Genomic DNA, 24,748 nt, shown 5'->3' on the forward strand with positions numbered 1-24,748 from the left:
GCGGCTCCCTGTGGGGTGGCAAGGGCAAATACCATGGTTGCTAGGCAACAGATTGGCAAGAATCTAGTCTCAACACATCCAGCTCAGTAAAAATTTTGGGGTTTTTTGTCCTCACTGCTCTCTACTTTGACAATTCTCAGCTTCTTGTGAAAGGCATTAGGCATTCTTTCCTTTTTTTAATCTTGAATGACTTCATATTTGAATGGGAGTTCACTAAAATGAACAGCTTCTTCCATTCCTGTTTCATCTGTTATTAATTCTCCTGTCTCTTAAATGTAAAATTAAATATTCCCCACACAAAAGCATAGGCTTATTTCACATCCATTAAAACACTGCATGCTAACATCAAGTTCTAGTTGAGTACATAGTTGTATAGACATTGTGCATACCTGAAAACTTTTGAGCATTCTGTGAAATAGGCATTATGACCTCATTTTACAGCCTAGAAAACAGGCTCTGAATGAATAATGAACTCTCCCAAGTTCATACACAGCCAGAATTAAGGCTCTGTTATTTTTGACCTCATATTCCATGTTCTTATGCATTTGATTGTATCTGATACTTTGATAAGTTTCTTTAAGACACATGCTCACTAGTCCACCGCTCACAAGGGAATGTATCTTCCATTTTGGCAAACTATTAACCTTTGTGCCTCAGTTTCTCCATCTTTAAATAGGGATATTAATAATCTTAGTGCTGTGATTCTGAAAATAAACATAGCAATAGTATGAAAACACTTGGAAAACAACTACTGGAGAGCATTGTCTTTATCTGAATCTCATAAGTGGCTTAAAGTGAACATCTATAATCATAAAAAAAAACGTAAACACTTCCGTGATAAAATAAGCACCACTCCCACAGGGGGTTTGAGGTGGAGAGCGGGATGATTAAAGGGATCTATAAATAGGATGCAAACTTCCTAAGCAAAACTTCTCTAACAAAGTTTTTATTTTAATATACACAAAGAGATCATATAAAGTCGGAAGGAAACTCAGCACACCAATTAAAACTAAGCTCTTGGTTCAATCTCTCTTAACAGAAGGAGATGAGGGAGCAGAGAATTGAGAATAATACAGTGGCTCAAGAGGGAACAAAGGTCTAGGGACCACTTGAACTGAATGGCTGAGAGAAATACAAGGTAGCAAGTTACTCTGACAACAAAGCCCTCTCCGATTCCTGGAAACCAGCCCTGCTGCAGTTGGAGAATAATGATGAGATGAGGAGAAAGTAATGAATTCGAGAATCCAAGTTTCATTTTGGTCATGGCATAAAGTCCCCCTTGGGGACTTAGGAGGTATGACAACATTGAAAGAACAGAAGTGGGCTGGGTGCAGTGGCTCACACCAGTAATCTCAGCACTTTGGGAAGCCAAGGCAAAAGAATTGCTGGAGCTCGGGAGTTCGAGACCAGCCTGGGCAATATAGTGAGACCCCCATCTCTAAAAAAACTTTTTAATTAGCTGGGTATGATGGTGTACACCTGTAGTCCCAGCTACTCAGGAGGCTAAAGCAGAAGGATGACTTGAGCTCAGGATTTCAAGACCGCATGATTGAGCCAGGTATATGCCACTGAACTTCATCCTGGGCACCAGAGTGAGACTCTGTCTGTAGAAAAGTAAAAAAGAATAAAAGCAAATACTTATCTCTACGTCCATATCTACACATGTACACACACATGCACTATGATTATGTACTGTCTTCATCCAAATAACACTATGTTACTGGGGCAAGGAAAAGTTGAAACCAGAAATGAATTTTGGAAAGGAAAAAACAAAAATGAAAACAGGATCCAAGACTAAATGGTAGATACAAATAAGATTTAAGGCAAAGTAAATGTTGTTGAAATCTCTAGCTGACCATAGAAAATTCACGCTGGAAAAAAAAAACAGAAAAACTCATGGTTTAAATCAGGGCAGAACCCAACTTTATGTAGGTATAGAATGTTCTGTAAAAAGCCAGGTCTGCAGGATATTCCTAAGTGTCTCACACACACAGAAACACACACACACACACACACACACACACACATTCAGTCTTTAATTAGCTAATATCCATCAAGACTGTCTTAGAAGGGAAAATGAAATGAAACATTTCTAAAATGTATTTGACCATGTGGAATGTCTGTCCATTTTTCCCCGAGTATGTTTAAGAAACACCTGTGAGAAATGCTCATGTGAATGTGATCCAAGGAGATCGCCAGATACTGGGGACACAGCCTAGTTCAAGTAAAACAGAATCAACTATTAGGTGAACCTGAGTGAACATAATCAACTATTAGGTGAAACTGAGTTCATTCCGGCTGATTCTAATGAAGAAAAAGAAAATATTAAAGCCCCTAGGAGATCAGATAAATTAGTTGTTTCTTTTCATGGCCAAACCTCTATTCTTAATTCTTACTGATAGCATCGAAAATGTCTACCTGTGTTCAAGGAGGCCATGCAATTCTAAGACAATTCCACGTAAGCCCCAGGAAGTTCTGTGGACTTACCCTCATACAGCAAATTATAAGTATAAATAATGTTAATCTCAAAGTTTGAAGTACTTAACAATGATCATAAATGTCAGTGTAATACTCTTTTGGCCCTTAAATTTCTCCCCTCATTCCCCTACCTAATTGTCAGATTATCATTTCTCTTGTCCTAAGGGCAAATGTTAATCCAGTGGCATAAATGAGGTATATAAGAATCTGCTCATTGCAATTCACTTAGGTGGAGTTAATTATCCTGTCTTTACAAAGAGTGAAATTTACATAGAAACTTCCTCTCCCACTGATTTACTGTTAATACAGATCACATTGTGTCAAAAGCTAAAGCGTATGTGATAAGGTGCATCAACCATTGGATAGAAGAATAGACGAGGTTCATTAGCCAACATTTATTACTGGCTAAGCAGATGATACCATGTGGATGTAGCGCAGTCCCTGCCCTCAAGCTGCATACCATAAGGCAAGAAGTAACAGACCTATGATCAGATTTCTACAACACACTCAGACAAGTACCCCCTGGAGTACTACTTTAAGACAAACAAGATCAGGTTTGCATGTCAGAAGAAACAATTAAAAGCATACCAGAGTATGGATTGGTTGGCTTGGGAAGGATTAAGACTGAGGAAAACTTGGACGGATAGGAGACTATTTGTTTTAATAGTCCAGGTGCATGATTAAAAAGAGCTGTACTAACATATGGCTATGTGACTGTGGTACCAGTAAAGACCTATTAAGGAGATAGAATTGACAGGAGTTAGGGACTGAAAATAAAGTAAAGGAGAAGAATGTGTTTGTGATGACTCCCATAATTATGGCTTGGGCTGTTACCTAGATGGTTGTGCCATTAATTTAAATAAGGTGCTCAGAATAGATTGAAGGATGAAACAAGGAAGATAACCTCATTTGCCAACATGCAGAGAGAGACGTCGAAGAAGAAAGTAAATACATAGGTCTGGACTACAGGAAAGTGTGGGAAGTTAACTCTGGATTTGAAAGTTGAAGCTTCGAACCTGAAAGAGTATGCCCATGAACACCAGAGAACGGGCCAGAGTTGAGCCTGAAGGCAGGTCCCTGAGCCACAATCTCACTAAGGGGAAGGCAAAGAGGACCCTGTATAGGAATGGAAAATGAGTGGGGAGAAAGGAAAGAAGGGAACAAGGAGACATTGCTATCTCAGAATTAAGGAAGAAAGGTAATAGCGAGAGAAAGTGCATCAGTGGCATAAAATGCCAAAGAAGAATCAAGATGGGGGCTCACTGGATTTGGCAATTCAGGATCATTGGTGGTCTTTAGCAGACCAGTTTCTGAAGCTGGGAGCACACCCTGATTACAATGGGTTAAACTCTGAAGAATGAGATGTGTTTCTTATCAAGCAAGGTGTTCATATATTGTTGTCCCTTTACTTGCAAAGCATAAACCCACTTCAGGAGTAAACCCAATAAAAATATTATAATTCTTCAGGCAGAATACCCAATACATACAAAAGTTAAAAAATAGTTCCATAGGCCATTTATTGATCTTTAAATTATGTACCAAAATACTGCTTAATGTATTGCAGAGCAAAATTCGGTAAACATGAAAAACAATATGATCCAATGAGTGTAAGATTGGAAATGAAATTTCTTTCTCTTCCTCTTCTTCCTTTGCACCATTTGGACTCAGACAAGTGGCATTTAATTAATTCAGGAGAAAATTATGAATATTCAAGATAGAAGCCACATCATGTGACTTCACGGAAGTAAAAGAGATCTTAAACAATTTAAGAGTCCTAGACATAGTGAAGAACGTTACAGAGGAGGAAGTTGGCTATAATTTAAAAGTACTTCATGCTGCTCATTTTTAACTGAAAGAAATATATCTAACTAGAATGAAATTTATCTTGTCTCAAGAAAACACAGGGAATTTCTTTTCTTACTTTTATAGTTAAATTAATTCTATATGCTTTGCGGTTAATTTTGGACTGTATATTATTTAAGTTGACAAAGAAACCATTCTTTTGACCAAAATGCCTTTGTTTAGTATACTTTATACTAACTTTCAAATTTCATGTGTAGAATAATGTGCACTCACACTTGCCCAGAAATAAGAATGTCTCTTAATAGTTGAATTGGGAGAATGGGTTGCATGTATAAATAAATTAAATAAAAATGAATGTTGTTTTCTGATCCTGAAATACTGGAGAGCAATTGAATGACTCCAGTGCATTTATTAACTTTAGACCAGAGCACAGTTAGCATGGAGTTTCTCATCTTAGAACTAACTCCTATACTGTGACCTCAGGGCATATTGAGAAGAAAATGAAATTACAAACATTGCTTCAAAATTTTTAAAAAGTTACATTCTTTCTTAATAAAATTCAAGTAGATAAAAATATTTGTTTGTATGTTTTATTTTGGTTTTGTTTTAGGAGTTTGGGATTTTTTTTTTTTTTTTTTTGAAAAATAAGGCTCTTAATTTACTAATGAAGGACTTGCTGATCTTGTTGGAAGTTAAGAGACTTTTCATTTTGTGTGTACTTTTTACAAATAAATTTAAAGCCATGTTTATGTTATGACTTTAAAAATTTAATGGAAAAATTAAGATATTAAAATCTGTTGTCTTACATTTGGCCTATTTATGTTCATGTGTGGTGACTATATTCCTAAAGCCAAAACAAAATGGATCACCCCAATTTTTTTTTACACTAAATGTATAACACTAAAGGCAATAAATACACAAAAAGTAATTAAGATGAATTCAAGGGGATGTATTATTTACTGAACTTAGGATAAAATATATCTGGAAAAACAAACTATTGAAAACTAAAAACAAAATGATTACATATTTCATGTTAAGAATCTGAAGAAATTTATTTTCTGTTCACTAAAATTTCTAGAATAATAGTCTTGTTTCCGAATATGAAAACCTGTTCCAATTCTAAGTTGGCTTTTCCTTCTCCACAATAAAAATCCCTCTGAAATATTTGGCAGTAATTGAGTAAAACACAGATGTACAAGTTAGAGGTCTTGGAGCATAAGAATAAAAAAAAAATTTTTTAAGTTTAAATGTAAAATTTCAATTGCATTGAAAAATGACCCGGTTTTTATGCCTTACATGGGAACAATGATTGGATCATAATAGTACCAAGGTGTTTTAGTACCATCTGTCATTCATGTCCTGACAAATGACTTGTGAGATCTAGCTGGGAAATTAGAGTGCATGTTCCCAGGTCAAAAAGTCTACTTTTATAGTTTGTTCAACTGCCTTAACACAGCACATTTTGAAAAGAGAAACCAAATATTTTGGTTCACTTTCAATTTACCATCAATAAAGATATTGAAGAAAAATTTAGGCTAATATTAGTTCAAAGCAACAAAATCATCTTAAAATTATTTTCCTCTGGATTGGTGCTTAATATGGCATTATATTTTACAAATGGGTATGTATGCTTAGGTACATAATAATTCTACCTCGTGTCAGGTAGTATTTTATTTAAAAAATCAGGATCAATTAAATTAGATCATGCTGTGATTTCTGAAACTGAGACATACTTGTATTTACATTATTTGTTTTGCCCAAATTCATTATTTTTACTTCTCCCTCAAGAGAATGGTATACGTTTTTAAATATTACTAACTGTTCAACTGGTTTGTATAGTACAGAAGCTAATTATTGCACTTTAAAAGAACACATAGTGTGATCTAGTTGAAAACCAAAAAAAAAAAAAAACATTTTCAGTGCCTTTTCCCTTTTTCACTAAAATATCAATGTATTGGGTAACCATACATCCTAGCTCACAGGAATAGTCTCACGTGCTAAGTGTCAGCCTGTCAGCCTTGCTAATAGTGCCTCCTTTCACTCTGAAATGTCTCAGTGTGAACAATAAATTATCTGGCCACTTTTTCAATGCATAATTTGCCTAAATTCACTTAATTTCATGATGCTTCATTTTCAACATTTATACAATAGCCACAATTACTTCTCAACTTTATAAAGAATGGCATGAATATTAAAATTGCCACCATCGTTTCACAAATACAGAATTATTTCCAGTGGTGACTAAGGGCCAAAATGAGCATCATTTATGCTGGCATTAATCTTTCTAGCAAGAAACTAGTCAGGTAATTAAATAAACCTCTATAGCCAGAAAGAAAAATAATTTTCCATCTAAAAAAAAAATCTGTTACCTGCTTATTACTATGTAGCTGGAATTCAATAATCAACCCTTTTATGAGATGAACAAATTGTATTGCCAAACCCAAATTGCTATTTGAGGTATATAATACGATTTGAATTGATTCTAATGATTCTCTGAAGCACAGGAACAAGGAGAAAAATGAAATATTTTCTTTATAATAGTCCACTCATTTTTAAAGTATTTAGATTTTTAGAACTTTCAAAGTATTGTTTAGTCATTCCCAGAAGAAAATGATATAGAAGATCACTGATTAAACAAATAAATATTGAATATCCACTATAAATAAAACCTCACACTGGAGTTGATATGTCCTTTTAAAAGGCTGTGTCTAGATGAGTGAAAACAAGCAGATAACTCCAGCTACAAGAATCCACTGTGTGAAACTAGGACCCCAAGGCTCTCAGTTCATGGTCAGACAAGGCTGGACCACATTATCACTGGTGAAGTAGCAACATGTCTCCATCTCCTTCAGAATCATCTGTAGTACTTCTTACAATGTAGATTTCTGGTACTCCCTCTAGAGATTCTGATTCCATGGATCCCAAGTGAGATCCAGGAGCCTGAATTGTAATTATCAACTCCAAGGACCATGGACACTATGCTTTTTAGGAAACTCTATCCTCACGGCATGAAAGCCTTTGACCATGTTGACTTTGGCCTGCTTTTTGGTGTCTAAACACATACAGGCAGAGATGGCAAGGATAAAGGCTGAATAAGCAAATATAATAAATTTAAAAAAGGATAAGCCAGGCATCGCTGTTTGGAGTAATCAACCATCTCAGAAAGCTCTTGCTTAATATTCACACCCTTTGGTTTTGAAGCTGACTATGGCAGCCTCCAACTGAAAGGGGATAAGGAGCTGGTATTTTGAAACAGGTGCCGTGGGCTGGGAAGTCAGTAAGGGAAAATTGGAGTCATTGTCTTACTGTAACAAGGAGAGTTGTAGCCTGTGACTTTGAATTTGCAACAGATCATTTCAGCTTAGTTTTTGGACAAAGAGGAGCTGTAGTCATAATTATAATAGTTTTTAATGATCTCCTTAGAGTGACTGTGTGGGCTGGAACAAAGAATAGAGAATAATTTTCTGTGCTTAACATTTTCAAAATGCCATAACTATGTAGGAGAAATGGTTATGTGTTTGTAAAATGCACTGGCTTTCTCAAAATCAGAGAAATCACAGATTTAGAAGGATTCTTAAGAGTCATCTAGTCTAACTCTGATTCTCATCTACCCACCACCAGATATAAAAAGCCTAGCAAATAAATTCAGAAACAATTTGATTAAACAGAACTCTTCGATAATCAGGCCTATTTCTCAAAAACTTCATTTTTAATAACTAAGGAATACGAATTGTTATTAACTGTTGTGAATGTGAATTATAGGTTGAAACAAACGTGCTGAGAAAACTGATGTTAAAGCAAGTACTTATTGAGTGCTTACACTATACAAGGTGCTTTAGACGAATTATCTGATTTGATGCTAGCGAAGGTGGTATTACTTACGTAGATAAAGGCATTTAGAGATATTAAGTTATTTTATATCCCACAGCTAATAAATGGCAGAACCAAAATTCAAAACCAGGTCTGTCTGATTCTAAAACAGAAACAGAAATACTACACAAAACATCCCAAATGATGGTCCAAATGTGTGGTTCGTTTTTAAAGTTTGCAACCATCAGACAATTTATAAATTAGCTGAACAGACTTTTAGAATCAGACAAATCCAATTTGAAATTCTGTTTCTACCACATTTGGTGCCTAGGTCAAAGATCTGAATCTCTGCTTGCCTCTCTACTCTATAAAATGGGAATAATAAAGTCTCATAGAATGCTTGTTAAGACTGTATGCAAAGTGCCTAATAGTGCAGTATCTGACAAACATTTACAGCTCTTTACGCTCTTGTTTTTCCATTTTAAAATTGGTTTTGTTTCATTTGAGAACAACAGCAAGGTACAAAAAAAAAAAAAGGAAGAGAGAGAGAGGATGAGAAAGAATTATAACCATGAAAGTTCTGTCTCCATGGCTTGGGATACTGTTGACCCATATGCTCCTTGTCTAAATCCCTGGCCATCTTTATCTAAAATGAAGATAAACATTTAAGCTAAGGGGCATATTAAGGCTCAATTTTCCTCTTATTTCCAGAAACATGTGCTTTGCAGAATTGGCTCAGGAATTGACAAGTTGCTACAGCTCACTGTACCATTTCGCTCAAATTCTCTCTTCATTCTAGTCCTCCCAGATCCCCTGACTTCCCTTTTACTATTCTTGTCTACATTCGTCTGTCTTGCGGCTGTTTTAGTTTTAAACTCCCCTTTTTCCTGTGTTCATAGCTGTCATCCTCCTACGCCCATTTCTGTCCCAGGGTCACTCCTTGTTTTGTCCTCAGTCCGCAGTTTGTGCGTGGGCACCTCCCTGAACAAATAAAGCTGTGGTGCTGAGAGAACTCCAGGCCAGAGAAATCCAGAACAGCCCCATCCCCTCTCCCTGCCTTTTTCATGTATCTCGAGCCTCATGCCTGGAACGTGTGTTCTCCGTCCACCTTTCTATGATGTCCACTAGGCCACCCCCTCCGTCGTTTCTGCAAAGGCAGTGCTAGCGCTTTCTTGCTGCAGCAGTCCTGTACCTTACCTATTCCCTTCTTGCTTACAAAGACAATCACAAGTCGTCATTCCTGACAGTGCATTAGGTTTATTACTCATTTCCCTCCTAATGCTAAAGAATAGATGTTCTTGGTTTTGTTTGTTTGTTTGTTTGTTTGTTTGTTTGTTTGTTTTTGAGACAGAGTCTTACTCTGTCACCAGGCTGGAGTACGGTAGTGTGATCTTGGCTCACTGCAGCCTCCACCTCCCTGGTTCAAGCAATTCCCCTGCCTCAGCCTCCCGAGTGGCTGAAATTACAGGTGGATGTCACCACACTCGGCTATTTTTTTAATTATTATTTTTAGTAGAGATGGGGTTTCATCATGTTGGCCAGACTGGTCTCGAACTCCTGACCTCAGGCAATCAACCCGCCTAGGCTTCCCAAAGTGCTGGGATTACAGATGTGAGCCACCTTGCCCAGCAAGAACAGATGTTCTTATAATCCCAGTGATAGCTGCTTACTCCCCAGAATCATGTAATTTTAAAATAGAAAGGAATCTCAAAAGCCATTAGGTCCATCAGGTGAAATCCCATTACAGATCTATGATCAGTATGGCACTAGGTGCATGGTAGGTGTTTGGAAAATATTTGCCATCCATAAATATTATATAATCAGTTATCATGTACCACTATATGATAACTATGTTGTGCCATTAACGTTTCTAAAACCATTTTTGCTTATCAGTTATTCACATCTGTTTATAAAATCTATAAATAAACTGGAGATCATTATGTTAAGTGAAATAAGCCAGGCACAGAAAGACAAACATTGCATGTTCTCACTTACTATGGGATCCAAAAATGAAAACGATTGAACCCACAGAGATAGGGAGTAGAAGGGTGGTTATCAGAGGCTGGGGTGGAGGGGAGGTGGGGATGGCTAATGGGTACAAAAAAGTAGTTAAAATGAATGAATAAGGCCTACTATTAGATAGCATAACAGGGTGACTATAGTCAATAATTTAATTTTACATTTACAAACAACTAAAAGAGTGAAATTGGATGGTTCATAACACAAAGGATAAATGCCTGAGGGGATGGATACTCCATTTTCCATGATGCGATTATTACACATTGCAGGCCTGTATCAAAACATCTCATGTATCCTGTAAATATATGCACCTACAATGGACCCACAAAAAATACAAATAAAATAAAATAGAATCTACGAGTAATCACAGAGAAGACTGTGCTGCAGTTTAGGGCTAACAGGAGCAATGATACTAAAAGGAAAAGATTGGTTACTGAAGTAAGAATAAGAAGAAATGGGCTAAAATCATGACACAAGGCTCTCATATAAATAATAACATCTTCACCTACTAAGAATTGTTAGATTATGTCAGGACTTGCCAAGGGGAGCTGAAAAATGTTGGTTCTTGAGGTTAGCAGCCTATCTGGTATGATTCAGGGGTGATTAAATTAGTTTTTTGATTGAGTAAAATATAATAAACATGTTAAATAGTTCCTCCTTCATGAGTCTGGAAAAGGTTAGATTTCCATTGGAAATGAAAAATGATTAGAAAGAGCAAGCTCCTTACGTACCTTAAAGTTGCTAATATTCACACCACCCCAGAGGCACAAGACCTGTCTTCATGGTACTTCCTTTTTCTCAGGCAGCTGATTTTTTTGATGATAATTTTTTTTTTTTTTTTTTGAGACAAATCTCTCTCTTTCACCCAGGCTGGAGTGCAATGGCGCGATCTTGGCTCACTATAACCTCCGCCCAGGTTCAAGCTATTCTCATGTCTCAGCCTCCCAAGTAGCTGGGATTGTAGGCACGTACCACTATGCCCAGATAATTTTTGTATTTTTAATAGAGACGGGGTTTTGCCATGTTAGTCAGGTTGGCCTCAACCTCCTGACCTCAGGTGATCCACCCGCCTCAGCCTCCCAAAGTGCTGGGATTACAGGCGTGAGTCACCGTACCCAGTCTTTTAATGATAATTTTTGTATTAATACTTGTCTTTTTCTTTCTTTCAGGCTTGTAAATTTTATAGTTCCCAGTGGCATGTGGTAAACTACAAATACGAACAGTATTCTGGAGACATTCGACAGCTACCCCGGTAAGAACCTATTATGAGCAATTACTGGCTTTTTCCAAATGTAGATGATGTTCTCTGTTCTCGTCCTGTCATTGTTTATGAATACATGTACATTAATCATGTGTCAAGGCACATTTTCCACAATGTATAAGTAAAAGTCAAGATAGTACATTTTGTTCAACACAACATTGCATTTTGTGTAGCTTGCATCTTCACAGAGTGTGGAGTGAGATATAAATATACTCTGATTTAATTTTTAAATGTAATTTCGACTTTCATTTATCGTTATATTATTATTTTGTGAGCTGTTATTTTGTGAGCTGTCTTTTCAATAGAAGGTACAAGAGGATTAGAAAAGTACCATGTGGCCAAAGAGTTTTTCTGACAATATTCTGTGTAGCAATCATATTTGTTATTTGTTTTATGCATTTCTGTGCTGGGATATCAGAAGTCATTAAAATAAACAACTTCCACAAAAGTTATATATATATATATATATGAACAACCAAAAGGAAAATAAACACCAACTTTGTCCCTGACTCTCAGAAACATAAGCCTTTGGAGAAAGTAACTTTGTTCTGCTTCTGCTCAAAAGTCATCGCCACAGAAAAGCTCACCTGACTACCTGAACTAAAATAGAAATTAATTCAGTGTCTGTTTCCCTTCTAAAGTAAAAATTCCCAAAAGGCGGGGACTTTTCCCTGCAAAATCCCCTGCAGGCTGATAAAAAGAGGCACATAGTAGGTGTGCAGTACTATAACTATTGGATGAACAAACTGAGTAAATGGCAAATTTTAAAATATAATATTCCTGGATGGGTTTGGAGTTGCTCATATTTAAAGAACTACCTTGAACTGGTACTACCTAATTCACTGGTTCATCAAGCTAAGATTATGCAAATAATTCAGAAAAACACTTGAGACAATCAAAAGTTAAGTTTTTATTAACACTTTGCTCAAGTGGAGCATTGATATGATATACATTGGATCTAATTTTTAATGGATACATGGTAGAGAGTTGGGAAACACTTTGCTAGATTTCCTGTGGCCCCCGAAGCATTTTTTCGAGATTTGCATACCAGGAAGCACTGTCCTCCGTTTGTGAATGTGGAATTTGAAAGAGGAATAATGCACTAGATTTAAGAAGGTGACATTTGATCTTAGATATGAATGAACAGTAGCTGCCAACACAGGCATCTTGGAAAAGGATTCTGGGGATGATGCAAGGCAAAGACCCTGAAGTAGTGTAAACCAGTATTGTCACTGGAGTAGAATGAGTCAGGAAGGCTGGAGGTTAAGGCTGGAAGGGGCATAGTAAGATGAAACCAAGGACCTTATGCAAGGGACTCCGCGTGCCCTGGAAAGGAGCTTGGATTTTCCTTTCATTGCAAAAAAAGCCTTGGGAAATTTCAACCAGGGATGTGGCATGATCTAGTTTACCTCTTTGAGATAACCCTTGGGCTACTCTATGGAGAATGAGACTGCAGAGGTGGCAATCGAAGTAAAAGACAGAAGGGGGCCACTTTTTTTGGGGTTTCATTACCGTGAAGAGAAAAAAAAAATATGCTCCTTCTAATCTGCAAATCTTTTTTTTCAAAACATTGAACAGTAACGTTTACCAGATCTTTGAGCATTCTTTTAGACTCGAATGGATTCTGATAGACAGCCTCCAGGTTGGGAAGGTTCACCATACCCTAGGCATTCGTGAGTAATTGTTACATTTAGAATGTCTGGGTGATTCAGAATGTCAGTTGTGCCTACACACACTTTTTGTAGGCACAACTGAAAAGCAAAGCATCTTTTAACATCAGGACTTCCTCTTTCTGAAAATAGTTCTGAGAAGTGGTTACAGCTCAGAAGCTGTGTCCAAAAAGTTGGGAGACTGCATCTTAAGTTGAGAGGATGGAGACAGCAGTATTTAGCTGTCTTTATAACTAAATGTGTTCCCGCCGTCTTTAGGTCCATTGCACAATTCAGTGGCCATATCCCCAAACACTGTTCATCTTTCCTTATATTCATGGTGCTGTAAAGAAAGCAAGCAAATTAGAGATTTCACATACACAGTTTTCTTCCTCTACTGAAACAATAGAATAAGCACCTCAAGAAAGAATCAGTCCTGGACATTATTGTTGAATTGCAATTCACATGGTTTGCAAGATTAATCTCATGAGAAGAAATGAAAAAAAACTAACTGAAATATTGTTGAGAATTTCCCTTACTTTAAAGAAAGTGGAAGTTGATACCAAGAAAGGGAAGGATCAGACTGTCACAAAGTAAGAAACTTCATGTACTCAAACTGAAAATCAGAAGTTCTAGAATATAACCCTTTCACATATACCCCAGAACAATGAAGATGAGCACTGAACGGCAGAATTATTATTTAAAAAGATTTTACAGAGCTAAGCATTCCCCTCTGAAGACCACATGTATTTAGGTCAGTAATGGAAACAGACAATTTACTTGGGTCTTCTGAGGCTAATAGAAGTAAATCATTTTCATACCTCCTGGATTAGAAGAATTCTCCTATGTCTGCTACCAATTTAAATTGCTTATTTCTTTTTATGAGTTGCTGAAACTGCAAAATGAAAATTCGCAATTCTAGAAAAGCAAAAAAAAAAAGGTGAAGTTTATTATTTAAATTTAAATTTGTATTATTGACCCTTAAGATCATCACTTTTATTTTTTAAGCAAGAGTCCATAGGAAGATACTGAAGAGATAGATTATTTCAGGCTAGAATGTAAAACACAAGCCTTTACACATTATGAATAGAAATCAGCACTGAACTTGGAGGTCCTAGAAGAAAAAAGTAGCATAAAAATATGTGATGTCACTGATTTCGTTAATCCACCAGGTAAATTACAGAGATGTGTGACATATTAAAAATTTTTACCATGGTTGATTTGATAGAAAGAACATGTAAAGAAGAAAAATTCTTAAGAGTATAAATTTTAACTACAGATAAAATAACGTGTGACCAGCTTAGCTGGGCTGAAATAGAACATGTATTTTTTTTAAATAAAAGAGCATTTTCTTGAATGTCTACAGTGAGCTGGGTGTCATATATGCATTATTTCATTTAATACTCATAACCCTGTGGAGTAGGAACTGTTATCCCCATTTTATAGAAGAAACTCGGGAACTGAGAGGTAATTTACCCCAAAACTCACAGCTGATAACTGATGGCACTCAGTCATCCCACTCTGGGCAATACAGGTCATTTGGGGGAGAAAGGAGAAAGGAGGCTGCCTATAGTTAAAACCAATGTTGGATTCAGATATGGAAGGGTAAGGTCTGGGATAAGCCCTTTATCTTGGGATCCCCAAGGCTCTTAGAGACCACAGAATGGTCCTGGGGGAGGAATTTTAAAGCCAATAGCCACAGGTGCTAATCTTTTCATGTCCTTTAAAAGAGAGAAGTCATTGCATGCTAGCCCCACAGACAAGGGACTGAGCTTGAAAACTGCTCTTTAAAGGCAGGAAGCTGTGCCCTGTGGCTTATTAAAAACCGGATTGGGAAATAATCTTCAGTAGCCCTCAAGCTTCAGTAATGATCCAAGCACTGTCTTCCTTACCTACCCAGGGGCATTGAATAGGCCTCCCTCCCACGGCCCTCCCTCCTGCACTGTTTCCAGCCCCTACAGCCTTCCTTCCTGGATGCTCCATGCTTGGCCCCTCCTCAGAACCTGTAGTCTTGCAGCTTCCTCTCCCAGGGGATTTTCCCCCAGATCGTCACACAACCAGCTGCTTCTCCTCCTCAATTTAAATGTTACCTCCTGAGAGAGGCCATCCTTGAAGAGCCTTTCTACAGGTAGCCTATGCCATTTCCACAAGCATCACTCTTTGCTCTTCTACTCTTTGATTATTTTTTTTTTTTTTTTTTTTTTTTTTTTGAGATAGGATCTCACTCTGTCCCCAGACAGGAGTGCAATAGCACCATCTCAGCTCACTGCAACCTCCACCTCCCAGGTTCAAGGGATCCTCCTGCCTCAGCCTCCCGAGTAGCTGGGATTACAGGTGTGGGCCACCATGCCTGGCTAATTGTTTTGTGTTTTTAGTGGAGACAAGGTTTCACTACATTGGCCAGGCTGGTCTTTAACTCCTGACTTCAAGTGATCCACCAGCTTTGGCCTCCCAAAGTGCTGGGATTACAGATGCTCAGCTTTGATTTTATTTCTTTTAAAAAAAAAAAATCTTTTACTATTATTATTACACTTTAAGTTCTGGGATACATGGTCAGAACATACAGGTTTGTTACATAGGTATACATGTGCAATGGTGGTGTGCTGCATCCATCAACCTGTCATCTACATTAGGTAATTCTCCTAATCCTCTCTCTCCCCTAACCTCCCACCCCCGACAGGCTCTGGTGTATGATATTCCCCTCACTGTGTCCATGTGTTCTCATTGTTCAACTCTCACTTATGAGTGAGAACATAAGGTGTTTGGCTTTATATTTCTGTGTTAGTTTGCTGAGAATTGTGGTTTCCACCTTCATCCTAACAACCATTTTCATTTGGAGAAATTATCTTGTTTATTTATACTTAATTCATGATTGACTCTCTCCTCCCCTAGAATACAAGCTTCCTCAGTTCAGGAAGTTATTTTCTGATATGTGGTTGACATTACTGCCACTCATCTGGGTGCCAGGTAATATCTGGAAACTGGAATGTTGAATGGCAAGGGAGAATGGCCCCCAAGAATTAAGACGGCTCTCAGTAATGCACATTGATTTAAAAAAATGCACATCGAATTTGATCAAGCAAATTCAGAATTAAGAAAAGCCACCAATGAAGTGGCACACTTACGTTCACTGCAACCCCAGACCCAGATAGGACTTAAATTGACACTCACTGGTCTGCACAGTTTTTTTAAATGAAAATTAAGATCAGCATGAATATGGCTAGGGACTACTGGGGTTTGCTGAGCTTTGCTATTGGCTTCATTGGTGTTCTCTGTCTCATAACTTCTGAGTTATTTTTAAATAATTAATGCTTAAAGTGGATGTTTAAATAAAGTTTTATTTTACTAAAAAAAAGAGTATGGGGATGTCATTGTAAGGGTTAGTGGGATCTCGCTGAGTTTAAAATGAAGAAACTGAGGCCAGCACAAGAAGATCCAATGCAAAGGGTTTATTCGGCTCCCAGGCAGGGTTCTGCGGTCTGACAGGAAAGGCCGGAGAAGTCTCACGGACTCCTCTCAGACGTGGGGTTTTATAGGGAGTGGAGGTGTTCAATTGGTTGTGGGAGAGCAGGGTGTAGGCAAGGTAAGACTGCTATTGGGTAGGGTTACAAGACTTCATTTACATACAAGACTCAACTGCTATTGGCTAGAGTTACAAGACTTTGTTTGCATACAAGACTTGACTGCTATTGGCTAGGGTTGCAAGACTTCATTTGCATACAAGACTCGGCTGCTATTGGCTAGAGTTACAAAACTTCATTTTCATTTTGGCAGGGTTTTTAAGGGAGGGCTAGGCTGTGCGAGGGGGTGGAGGAGCTCCCGGAGGTGGGGGGTTCGAGCTCCCGGCAAGGCAACTGGCCTTACAGTCATAAGTTGTAACATAGTGTTAAATTTGACATCTGGGAAATTCCTAGAAACATTTCCAACCATTTGTCTGAAGCTCTCATCTCTCTTCTCTAAATTATCTATTCTTCAAAAATATCAGAGAAAAATTATTGAGAAATTTTTACTCAACCTTTTCTTTGAGAATAGTTTATATGTATTTGTCATACAATTTTTTATTATCTCTACTCTAAAAAGGAATCAGCTCAGAAGATACCATTTTTGGTCACTCTGTGTACAATTTCAACACTTTAAAAATGTTCACACATCACTTTAAAGATTTTAACCTAGGAAAAAGCTAAAAGACTGGTGTACAATGAATCCCACTATTCCCACCATCTAGAAAGTGTCTTTTACATTTTGCTCTACTTGTTTTTTTGCACTACCTGTCCATCCATCCATCCTTCTAGGCATCTATCCATCTGTTTTATTTTTTGGTCATTTTAAAGTGGAGTTTAAAACATTAACACATTTCCTCTCTAAACTCTTCATAATGCACACCTTTAAATACAAATATAGATGTCTGCAGTTCATTTTTTCTGTTTTGATATCAAATTTACATACAATAAAATGTGCAAATTGTAAGTGAACCATTTGATGACTTTTGACCACAGTACACCTGTGCAACTCAAACCTCTGTTGAGATACAGACAATGTTATCACCCCCAAAGTGTTAATTACCAAGCCTCCCTGGTTAATCCTCTCCTCTCCTTTTCTCTTCCCCAAGAGACAATCAGTGATCTGATTTTCATAACCGTGGAATCATACCATGTGTGTTCTTGTTAATGGCCTTTTTTACTCAGCACAGTGCTTCTGACTGATATCCACGTTGTTGCACGTATTAGTAGCTTATTTTCCTTTCTGAGTAACATTCCTGTGTGTGGATCTACTGTAGTTTGTTTAGCCATCCTCCAGCAACAGACACTTCTGCAGCATTCTGAGCTGAGTTGGTCATAAGTCACTTTAAATCTATGGGCTTTCATGAAACTGTTGTGAAATTTATAGACTATCTCAGTCATTATTTCCACTTCTCAACTGGAAGATTTGTGAAAAAAAATTCACAAGCATTTAGCCTTTCATATTGAAATTCATGAGAACCTTACTTTGTTTCTTCACTTTTTTGTTTTACATCCTTACTAGTTTGAAAGACTTTATCGCCTCCTTGTTTATAAGGATCTTGTGGAAATTGATATTGAGACTCCTGGCCTGTAGTGTGATCCACAGTTATTGGGAACAAATGCCTACAAAATTATTCTTTTGGAAGAAATGATAAGCCATGCTGGCCAAAAAGGACAGAATAGGAGGTTCAGAAACAAATGCAGGTCAAATGAAACTGATGGGAAATGACCAGCATGGGACCAAATGTTGACATTCCACGTTCAAGTTTGTCTTTGTTGCCTCTTCCTTGGTTTTCCCGATTCACTCTTTTTTCACTCACTTGGGATGTTTTCTCTGTTCCTTTACTGCTGTGCCACCATTTTAAGAATCTCAGAACACTCATCATCTATTTCCTGCAGACAAGTCACCTCAAGCAGTTGCTCTGAAATAAGCCATTGGAATCTGCCTCTAAATCTCAGGCAACATGTCATTTCTCACAGAACAGGGAGAGAGGGAAGGGTTGTGTTTATTTTGCCAGTCAAATTAAAAGGCGAGAGAGACTGCTTCTTGTTCAGAGCATGTTAGATCACATTAAGGAGAAAAGGAATATTTTTGTTGGGTAGGAAAAATTTCTCAGTGATCCTAAAAGAATTCTATGTCCTCTGCTACTTCCTCTGCCTGCCTATAAATTTGACCCTGACCAAAATAGGCAGAACAAGTTAACATCAGTGCAGGCAGTACTGATAGGCTTAACTATCTCTAAGTTTCTGCAAGAAGGAAAGATAACTTCCTCTGGAAGAGAGAAATGGCAGCAATCTTCCTCAATGTGCTTATTAAAGATGGTTATAATTCACCTTTCCTAAGGCTTCTAATACCATCTCTTAAACGTGGTTAAAATGATCAATCTTTATATTATGTCTATTTTACCACAATGAAAAACACTTTTTATCAGGAAAGGAGAACATAGTCCTGATCTCAGACTTTTCACAGTTTAGCAGTGATGCCCATGTTCCTATGTTCCTTTTGTGCTCTAACTTTCCCTTCTGAAAATGAAAGGAAGGTAAGAGTATTTTGAAGCCCCTGCTTAGCACCTATACCTTACCTTATGTGAGTGCACAGTATGGCAATTTTATGCATACTTAAGTCTAAAGAGCGCTGATCATTCACCTTCCTATCTGGAATACCATCAACATAGGGAATAATTTGTGATGTGAATACTAAATGCACCTCTGATCTTTCTTTCTCAGTAGTCAGATTCAGAAGTTGCTTTTACACAATGTAAATCATCTTAAAACATATGTTGTTTTATTATCTCTGTTTATTTGATTTTTTTAAGATTCTACTTATAAATGGGATCATACAATTTTTTCCATGTCTGGCTTATTTCATTTAGCATAATGTCCTCCAGGTCCATCCATATCATGGCAAATAGCAGAATCCCTACTTTTTAAGGCTGAATAATATTCAGTTTATACACACACACACACACATTCACACACGCATACATATTCACATATATATTCACACACACATACAAACACACATATATTCACACACACATATATACACACATATATTCACACACATGCATACAAACACATATTCACACACATATACATACACACGTATATTCATACATATACACATGTATTCATACATATATACGTGCACACACAAATATATTCACACACCATATACATACACATATGTATATATTCACGCACACATATACATACATACACACACACATATATAGAAACATTCTAAGTATCCCTTGACAGAGGAATGGATAAAGAGAATGCTAGACACACACACACACACATATTAATATATTAAACATTCTGTTAATCCGTTCCTCTGTCGATGGACACTTAGAAATGTTTCCATACATCAGCTAGTATGAATAATGCTGCAATGACAACAGGAGTGCAGATATCTTTAAAAGCTACTTAATCTCCTTCGAATATATACCCAGAAGAGGAATTGCTGGATCATATGCTAGATCTTATTTAATTTACTTAGAAACCTCCGTACTGTCTTCCATAGTGCCTGTAGCAATCTACATTCTCACCAACAGTTACCAGGGGTGAGAGGTAACGGGGAGAAGTCAATGAACTGATGCAAAGTAGCACGTGTGCAGGATGAAGTCTAGAGAGCGAATGAACAACATGAGGACCAAAATTAGTGAAATCGTATTGCACTAGTGATTTTGGTTAAATCTGTAGATTTTACTGCTCTTTTTACAAAAAAGTAACTATTGACATGATCGTTATGTTAATTTGCTTCACTATAATACCATTTTACTATCTATATGTGTCTCTCCCATATCATCATGTGGTAAACCTGAAGCATACCCAATAAAATTTATTTTAAAAAAGAAAAACATCCTGTAAAATTTCTATACATAGGATTTTATGTAGTAAAAGGGGCCAAACAGCTAACCATCAAGAAATGCCTGGACTTTGGATGGTCTTGTCTGGTTTCCATTCAGCCATTAGTTATGGGATAGAATCAAGCCAAAGAAAACTTAATTCTGGCTTATCTTACCATTTATAAAACCAGGTGCACACTGTTGCTTCTCTGAGGTGGTCGGAGATGTTGTGACTTAAATAGGCATTTCTAGGATACTGTGGAAATGCACAAAGTGAGTGTAATTGCTACCAGCCCCTTTGGTGCACATTTTTGAGGAGGCCATGGTTAGGAAGTAGCACAGCCTAGTGGCCACAGTACAGACTGGTTCTCAGGATCATGGTCCTTCAGGGCTGGACTCTTCAAATGACCACTGTGTGTACACATACAGATGACACAGAAAACACAGTGAAAATATCACTACTTAATATTCTACTTACAAATGTGGAGGAAGGAAAATAGAAAGTCCCTCACCTTTCAAACTGTCCTTCTTGCCTACATCTAACTCAAAAAGATATGTATAAATATATGTAATTAGAAGGCCAAATGCTGGTGGCTCATGCCTGTAATCCCAGCATTTTGAGAGGCTGAGGCGGGAGGATAGTTTGAGGCCAGGAGTTCAAGATCAGCCTGACCAACATCACAAAACCCCATTTCCACAAAAAATACAAAAATGGTGGTACATGCCTGTAATCCCAGCTACTACTGGGGAGGCTGTGGCATGAGAATCACTTCAACCCAAAAGGCAGAGGTTGCAGTGAGCCGAGATCACGCCACTACACAGTGAGACTGTCTCAAAAAAAAGTTTTATAATTAGTAACACCATGGTTTAAAACAGAGATTCATATACTGGAGATAAGATGTCATGGTAGAAGAAAGTTAATACTTTCAAAGGAAATGGAACCCTCAAAAGATTACATTATTTTACAAAAATTTGTAAGAACACCAGCACCATAGCTGTTATTGTTACCTGGGGAGCAACTTAAAATGAAAGCAGTCTCCAATGACAAATCAGAATCTTTTTCTTTTTCATATCAGAGCAGAATACAAACCAGAGAAGCTTCCTTCACATTCCTTTGAGATTGACCATGAAGATGCTGATAAGGATGAAGTAAGTAAATTGTTGAAAGTGACACGTTTAAAGCATGAGGATAATCAGTTTCTGTCTTGCACTAAAAGGTTTCGCATTCTTGTAAGTTGTAGTAGCTCTTGGTGGTAGGGCTTTTAGTGAAAATGAATCACGTTTGTTTTGAAACTGAACATGCTTATTTAAGATGAGTCAAAGAGAGGAAAAGAGTCCCTTTTTTAAATGCAGTGTCTAGAATCTGGGATCCACAAAAGATGGTTGTGATGCTAATATGCCTTTCCTACAGGATACAACTTCCCACTCATCTTCCAAGGGGGGTGGAGGAGCGGGAGGAACTGGCGTTTTCAAGTCTGGCTGGCTCTACAAGGGGAATTTTAACAGCACTGTGAACAACACCGTTACTGTCCGGGTAAGGAGACATCATGACTCATCTTTGTCTCTGTCACCTTTCTTTTTTTTTCAATGATATGATGAATAAATCATTTTTTTAAATTGCATTTTAGGCTTTGGGGTACATGTGAAGAACATGCAAGATTGTTGCATAGGTGCATACGTGGCAGTGTGATTTGCTACCTTCCTCCCCTTCACCTATATCTGGCATTTCTCTCCATGCTATCTCTCCCAACTCCCCACCCCCTGCTGTCCCTCCCCTATTTCCCCCCAACAGACCCCAGTGTGTAGTGCTCCCCTCCCTGTGTCCATGTGTTCTCATTGTTCAACACCCGCCTATGAGTGAGAACATGTGGTGTTTGATTTTTTGTTCTTGTGTCAGTTTGCTGAGAATGATGGTTTCCAGGTTCATCCATGTCCCTACAAAGGACGCGAACTCATCGTTTTTGATGGCTGCATAATATTCCATGGTGTATATCTGTCACCTTTCTTAACACTCCCTCCTCTGGTCACAGCATAGAGGAAAGCCATTTGCATTGAGTTTATGTTTCATATAACATTTTATTTATGAGGAAGTAGGATGTTCTACTCTAGAAAAATGTCCTAGAAATACAGCACTCCTGAAGAAATTAGAATAATTCTAATTTCTATGAGTAATAACACACTACAATTTGAATAATTCTTTATCTTTTCCTTGATTTAGTCATTCAAAAAGCGGTACTTCCAGCTGACTCAGTTGCCAGATAACTCCTACATTATGAATTTTTACAAAGATGAGAAAATATCCAAAGAACCCAAAGGATGCATCTTTTTGGATTCCTGTACAGGTGTGGTGCAGGTGAGTAGAAATCCCTTTTCCTCCTTGGGATTTTTTTAATTTGAAAAGTATATTCAACAAATATTCATGGACTGTCTGATATGAGCCAAGAGCTGCTCTAGACTCTAAGGCTTCTGTGAAAAACAAGGCAGCTTGATCTCTGCTTTCACAAAACTTACTTTCAAGAGAGAAAGAAAAACGGGAAATAGGCAAAGACATGAATAAGAAGAATGGAATCAGCTGCTAAATTTTTCAATAAAGAAAATAAACAGAGTAACAGGGCTGGGTGTTGTGGCTCACACCTGTAATCCCAGCACTTTGAGAGGCTGAGACATGTGGATCATGAGGTCAGGAGTTCAAGACCAGTCTGACCAACATGGTGAAACCCCGTCTCTAAAAAAAAAAGAAAATAAACAGTGACAAAAGGGAGACAGAAGAATGGTGAGGTTGAAAAGGAATATTGATACTCAATAAGGGAGAAGAGCATTTTTGAAGAGACATCTTTTGATCTATAGACTAAAGAATGAGCAGAGGGCTGGGCGTGGAGGCTCACGCCTGTAATCCCAACACTTTGGGAGGCCAAGGCAGGCGGATCACTTGAGGTCAGAAGTTCAAGACCAGCCGAGTCAACATGGTGAAAAACTCTGTCTCTATTAAAAACATGAAAATTCGCCAAGTGTGGTGGCATGTGCCTATAATCCCAGCCACGGGGGAGGCCGAGGCAGGAGACTTGCTTCAACCCAGGACGCGGAGTTGCAGTGAGCCGAGATTGTGCCACTGCACTCCAGACTGGTGACAGAGCAAGACTCTGTCTCAAAAATAAAATATAATAAATAAATAAAAATAAAAACAAAACAAACAAAAAGAGAATGAGCAGAGGCAACAAGTGCAAAGGTCTTGTGGCAGGGCAAGTCTCATACGTTCAAAGAGAAGCAGAAAATCAGCTTCTGTGTTTGCTGCTGTGTAGAGAACCTCTGAGATAACGAAATTCAGTAAAGTAATATGTAAATGACATAGTATTAACATATGCACTTCACAAATGTTATTTTATAATTAGCTAATAATGATAGAGTAAGTTGACAGTGTACATCTGCATCGTCTTTCTTCTAAGAGGTGGTTTTCTTCAAAGACAAGGATTCCATTGATTCCAAAGTTTAATTTCAGAAACAGACATAGTGCTTTTAACAGATAATGGTCTGTAAGCTCTCAGTCTTCAAATTATTGTCCTTAGTATGAAATTCAACATGGACCACTATGGCAAAAGGAAGCAGAATAATTCCATAGACCCCATTTGGACATTTTACTTTCAAAACACCTCTTCCTACCCTGATGATATAACTAACCTTATTCCCTTTTATGTAATCATGGAAGCAATCAAAACTGTTTAAGCAATCTTCCCTCAAATTTCACAATATGGCACTGGCTCACTGGGGTCCAGGACACTGTTTCTGGTCACAGGCCATTGGAGAAGTGCTTCTGTTACCCTCAAACCTCAGCACTCACCTAGCTTGTTACGAGCTGAGATTACATCATGGACCACCACCGGAGGCCCCTGGATATGCGGACTCAAGTAGAGTTCTCTCCAGTCATTTAGTCCTGGCCTATTTCTGGATGGTTTATCTGTTAAAATCTGGAATTCTTCCAGGAAGTAATAAGGCTGAACTTTAAAAGGAAAGAATTAATTGTTTCTGAGCACTGCACTACAAGTGAAAGATAATTGCATTTTAACACAGATGCCAGCTTTCCATATGGAAAGGGCAATAATGATCTTAATGGAGGGTGGAGATCGTTTTCTATTGTTGGTCACAAAGGACACTTTTTGGCCTTAGAAATATGAAGTAAAATGTTAGCAATAAAGATCAATAACTGCATTTTATAGACACTGAGCTGAAAATTTTAACTATTATCCTTTCCATTTGTACTTAAAAGCTTTCTTTAGCAAATGAGTCATCATTTTTTTAAGAAGTATCATTGTAGTCTTTTGTTATATATTAAATTTGCAGAAACACAGGTTAATATGTTCTATTTTTCTTCTTCAAAGAATC

At 37.6% G+C, this 24,748-nt stretch overlaps 1 protein-coding gene across 11 annotated transcripts in view; it reads left to right on the forward strand.

Annotated features, from left to right (window-relative positions):
• The window catches only part of DOCK10 (dedicator of cytokinesis 10), a 216,096-nt gene that overhangs the window by 72,750 nt on the left and 118,598 nt on the right, over positions 1–24,748 (forward strand). For all 11 annotated transcript variants that reach the window (XM_064372937.1, XM_064372939.1, XM_064372936.1 and 8 more), the window contains exons 4-7: positions 11,280–11,362; positions 21,448–21,520; positions 21,783–21,905; positions 22,590–22,724. In XM_064372937.1, the coding sequence (XP_064229007.1) occupies positions 11,280–11,362; positions 21,448–21,520; positions 21,783–21,905; positions 22,590–22,724 (414 nt within the window). The remainder of the gene's footprint in view (positions 1–11,279; positions 11,363–21,447; positions 21,521–21,782; positions 21,906–22,589; positions 22,725–24,748) is intronic.

This window comes from Aotus nancymaae, unplaced genomic scaffold, assembly GCF_030222135.1.
Source record: "Aotus nancymaae isolate 86718 unplaced genomic scaffold, 86718_ANA_hifiasm-v0.15.2.pri h1tg000008l, whole genome shotgun sequence".
Taxonomy (NCBI): domain Eukaryota; kingdom Metazoa; phylum Chordata; class Mammalia; order Primates; family Aotidae; genus Aotus; species Aotus nancymaae.